A 5,000-nucleotide genomic window follows, 5' to 3' on the forward strand; every position below is an offset into this window, starting at 1 on the left:
AGTTGTATTTGCCGTCGTCTTCGTGGATCTCTCGTCCCTCAAGATGGCTACTTCCTCGGAGGAATCGGCGCTGGAGCGGCCAGCAGGGGCATCGTAGCTGTACTGAGGGCAGCAAGGGCCACGGTGGCCAGGGCAGCGATGATCACCTAATAATGAAAAAACTCGTTATAGAGCTCTGGACGAATATGGATTTGACTCTCCTATCAATATGTGTGGAGATGCAGAAAGTAATATTTCTCTTATTTTCTTTATATTAGAGTCATTACACAATTCACCATTTATTTTCTTGAGTTGTTATGGGATTGTTTTACGTAGAGTAATTATATATTTCAATTAAATTCTTAAGCTTGTCATCTCGCGACAAGAATCTTTTGTGTTCCTTTTCTTGTTTTTTCCTAACAAAAATCTGCTCTGCCAGAACAATACATCCAGCCAATCCATAATCCAGTACTTACAAACTTCATGTTGTCGGATGTTGTCGAGTAGCAGACTGATGCCTAATTCCTGGATTCGCTATATATAGGGCGGCCGAGGAGGGGGCGGGGCGGGGCGGGGAATGCCTTTGACCCTAGCACCATTTCTCTGGCACTGACCTTCGCAGTGACCGTTGGCTTGGCCTTCGTTTAGTAGATCTTCATTGCATATTGATACATCGTTTTGGGTTCGAAAATCTTCGTTGTACCTTTCTAAACTTGTTTTTTTTTGGGGGCGGGGGCGGGGGCGGGAGGGTGTGTTTCTAAAACAGGTTTATGCGATAAAAAATCTGGGTAATAGACGTGAATTAATATCTATTTAACTTTGGCATACTCTGTCGTTCGTTTATCTTTCGAATTATTATCCATTTTAAAAGCATATACAGTTCATCCCTGTACATAATTATTAAACTACAGGGTCTTGGAATAATAGAAATCAGTCAGGGTGTCTTTTCAGTGACTGACATCACTGGAAGAATTCTCAGTGAAAAGAATGAACACCTTCAATGTTTCTCTCTTACTCAAATGAGATGGTACAGTGAGGAAGACAACGAAGATCGTTATTATTGCACGTACAGACAGCAGAGATTAAGAAAACCAAGGAAGTATCTTGTTACTTTTAGACGAAAATAATTGCATACTGTATTCAACAGGTGTATATGTATATTTATATATGTATATATATATATATATATATATATATATATATATATATATATATATATATATATATATACATACATATATATATATATACATATATATTATATAGATATGTGTGTGTGTGTTTGTGCGTATATCATTTTTTTGTGTATAAATGAAAAAAGTTAAACTGCTTATTCCCATAGACACGTAGGCACTCACTCAAGCACACGCACACATACATATACGTATATTAATATGATTATATATTAGTGTGTTTGCATGTGCTTCTGGTTATTTGTGTATGTGTGTGCGTGTTTCATTGGAATTACCAAGGTAAAAGGATTCCCACTTCGAATACCCAGCACTCACTTCTAAAAAGTGACAGAAGTGAAAGAAAAGATGAAAAAATTCCCTGGTGAACCATAAAAATATAAACGAAAACCAGGAAATAAAATCTATTTTGACATTTGACATAAAAATCATAATTTACCACCATAAATTGCCTCATCGTCTTGCGGAGGTTAAAACAGAAAACTAATTATGACAAATTATTATTCCTATTTAGTTTGGCCTCATTTAACTCTGCCCACATCTTCTTGATAATTGTACAAAGCATGTTTTATCAGATATGAAACAATGCACAGCTCTATCCAAACAAAAGCTAGCGCATAAAAGTAAATATTTATTGTATAGAAAAATATCATGGCTTTCTCCATTTAGACTATAACATATTATCTGGAATGATACAATTAACAGCGGTGTAAATGGGTTCTCAATTGGTTTAAATTGCACTATGCTATGGTGGGTGCAGTTCTTATCAGTCTCAGAAAAAGCTCCGATAACGGAATTTCTTGTAGATGCTGGAAGAAAATTTCCTTAAGAGTTCATATAAAATCTTTCACTTCATTGCAAGCATTATGAATCACATACCTCATCTACACGTTCTTTATTCCATTGGAAATCAGTTATGTGTCTTCTGAAGAAAGAGATTATGAAGTTCAGAGAAAAAGAGCAGGTTGGCCAAAATATGAAAGTAAAAGCAAACCGCTCTTGGTATATCAAAGCTGAATTCGATGGACGGCTGACATCGTGGAACTAAACTTGGGTTCCAGGATGATTGTTGCATCACTTGGCTTGAAAAACCTTAATTGAAATCATATGCCATGGGCTCATGACCTCATTGTGACCCTTTCCTTTTGAGCTAGAACGCTGAGATGAAAAAATTTTTAACCTTTTATACCTTCGTCTGTTTTGATGAATACTTTTGAAATAGTTCAGACCCATTCATGTTGATACGAGAGGAATAAGAAATATGAAGTGTATGAAGTTATCAAAAAGAAAATAAATATATTTCTACATACATCACACACACACACACACACACACACACACATATATATATATATATATATATATATATATATATATATATATATATATATATATATATATATATTATTCCTTTTGATAACTTCATACACTGATTCACAATAACAACTTCCCAAAAAATAAATATATCTACACACACACACACACACAAGCAACATACATTCATACTTACATACATATTTCTACATATATATGTATATATATATATATAATATATATATATATATGTGTGTGTGTGTGTGTGTGTGTGTGTGTGTGTGTGTGTGTGTGTGTGTGTGTGTGTGTGATCTTAACATATGTATGTAAGTATGAATGTATGTTTGCTTGTGTGTGTGTGTGTGTGTGTGTGTGTGTGCAGATATATTTATTTCTTGGGAAGCTGTTATTGTGAATTCAGCATTTATTTTGTGTGCACGTCATATAACCTGCAAAGCGTAATAATGGTCATGAAACATCCCCTCGCAAAATATGATTAAGTGATTTTGTATCTATCCGAATAATTTAATAAGAGAAGTAAAAGACTATTCATTATAAATGTATAGTATTTTCCATCATCTATAGTATTTCAAAAGTTTATCTCTATCCCAATATCCCTTAATGAATAACATCGTGTTCCCCTTTCGCTGAGAAAACTTCCAAATGGTTTACTTTCACACACGTTCGTGTTGGGTACGTACGTGTTCAGTTGTTTGGGCGATCTTTGGATTGTCAGACTTTGACTAACTATTTCTGCTGTCGTCCCGTTGCTGGTTACTACAATCAGTACTGAGAATTCAAAGATAAACTAACAATATCGTTAAACATCATCCCTATTCTGAATTATGCGTACAACAAGATCAACTAAGGTATTAAACATCAATAAGTTTAATCATCAACTCAATAAAAATTAATCTATGTATTTCAGGCTATCAAACCACGCACTAGAACACTTTCGCCATTCAGCGCTTGACTGTAAGTTCAATATTCATTACTTTACGACAAAACTAATACACGAATATCGCTGGCCCTCGCTTTCTTCAGAACATTATGTAATGGTTCTGTGCTGAAGTGACCCAAGCTAGTTTATGAATAGTATTCATATGAGCTGTTTTGTAGAGCCAACCTTCAACGTCAAACCTATCACGAGAATACAAGGATAAACATTAGTAATACAACTTTGTGAGTTTTCAGGAACTTTTTTTATCACCACACTTTATGATGCGTGTTTTTCAATCAGTTACCTGTATAAGGTAGTTTTTTCTGTCTGAATACTCTTATCATCGAATCATAAGGCAAAAGGAAACATAGTATTTTACGATAGATTCTATTTCATTTATAAATAGAATAAATACATGAGTAAATTGTGATCACAGCTTCGAAAAGTTGTCATTTGGGTTAAAGGGGATTACTGGGGGGCGCCGTAGGACCTGGAAGGAGCCTCTCGAGAGCCATCACGGGCACGGCGGGCGTCTTCCTCAGCAGCGAAGGCGATCTGGTCCAGCACGAACTGGGGAATTGGGTGGGGGAATTCGGGGGCTACTGGCAGAAGGTCGGACTGGGGCTGGAAGCCGTTCTCGTTGGCGACGTATTTTACAACGACTTCGGTACCGTCAGGAGCAGTGTAGCTGCAAGGATATCAAAATTTAATTGTACTGTATTTCATGGCAAATAGTCTATCATTATTGACTCCATATTTAACTTATTAATTCAAGAACGTTTGAAAGAGACCGTGGAGAAACTCACGAGTATTGTCCAGCACTGACGATGGCGTCCTCATCTCCGTCGGGAGATCCAGCCTCGGAGAACCTGATGCCATTTTCGGATTCGAAGTCGAAGTTGTATTTGCCGTCGTCTTCGTGGACTCTCTCGTCCCTCAAGATAGCTACTTCTTCGGAGGAATCGGCGCTGGAGCGGCCAGCAGGGGCATCGTAGCTGTATTGAGGGGCAGCAAGGGCCACGGTGGCCAGGGCAGCGATGATCACCTAAAGATGAAATTCCTCGTTAGAATTTATGAACACACGAGAACTCTCGACCATGTGGATTTTGGCTCTCCTATCAAAATTGTGTGGAGATGCAGAAAGTAATGTATCTCTTATTTTCTTTATATTAGACAATTCGCTGTTCATTTCTTTGTATTTCTGCAGAACTGATGCGTTGAAGAACTCTTTTTAAACTCAATGCTTAAAGTTTATCATAGATTCAGATACGGGAACCTCTCAATTTTTTTCTCTAAATTTTAGCGCTATAAAATTCTACTATGGTAAAGCACTGATTCATAAACCATCTAGATCACTTCTGCTTAAGAATACTTTTGTATTATTCATTATTTTGATACATAATTCTCTCATATGAAATTGCATGGCACATTTTCCAGGCAATTCTCATCTCATGAAACAAATATGTACGTAGAGTATAAATACTCAATATCATAATTCCAGGAGAGTTATCGAAGAATATCCAGCCATAATCCAGTACTTACAAACTTCATGTTGTCGGATGTTGTCGAGTGGTAGA

The 5,000-nt window shown here is 36.6% G+C and overlaps 1 protein-coding gene and 2 pseudogenes across 1 annotated transcript in view; all 3 read right to left on the reverse strand.

Annotated features, from left to right (window-relative positions):
- The window catches only part of LOC135206523 (cuticle protein AMP1A-like), a 947-nt pseudogene extending 519 nt beyond the window's left edge, over positions 1-428 (reverse strand).
- Positions 1-489, reverse strand: part of LOC135206549 (cuticle protein AMP1A-like) — a 6,025-nt pseudogene extending 5,536 nt beyond the window's left edge.
- A 3,307-nt stretch (positions 490-3,796) lies between these two features.
- Positions 3,797-5,000, reverse strand: part of LOC135206964 (cuticle protein AMP1A-like) — a 1,222-nt gene continuing 18 nt past the window's right edge. The window contains exons 1-3 of the mRNA XM_064238521.1: positions 4,966-5,000; positions 4,230-4,468; positions 3,797-4,111 (exon numbers count right to left, since the gene is read on the reverse strand). The exon at positions 4,966-5,000 is cut by the window's right edge and continues 18 nt beyond it. Coding sequence (XP_064094591.1) covers positions 3,892-4,111; positions 4,230-4,468; positions 4,966-4,974 — 468 coding nt within the window. The 5' untranslated portion in view covers positions 4,975-5,000 and the 3' untranslated portion in view covers positions 3,797-3,891. The remainder of the gene's footprint in view (positions 4,112-4,229; positions 4,469-4,965) is intronic.

Source organism: Macrobrachium nipponense, chromosome 31 (genome assembly GCF_015104395.2).
Source record: "Macrobrachium nipponense isolate FS-2020 chromosome 31, ASM1510439v2, whole genome shotgun sequence".
Taxonomy (NCBI): domain Eukaryota; kingdom Metazoa; phylum Arthropoda; class Malacostraca; order Decapoda; family Palaemonidae; genus Macrobrachium; species Macrobrachium nipponense.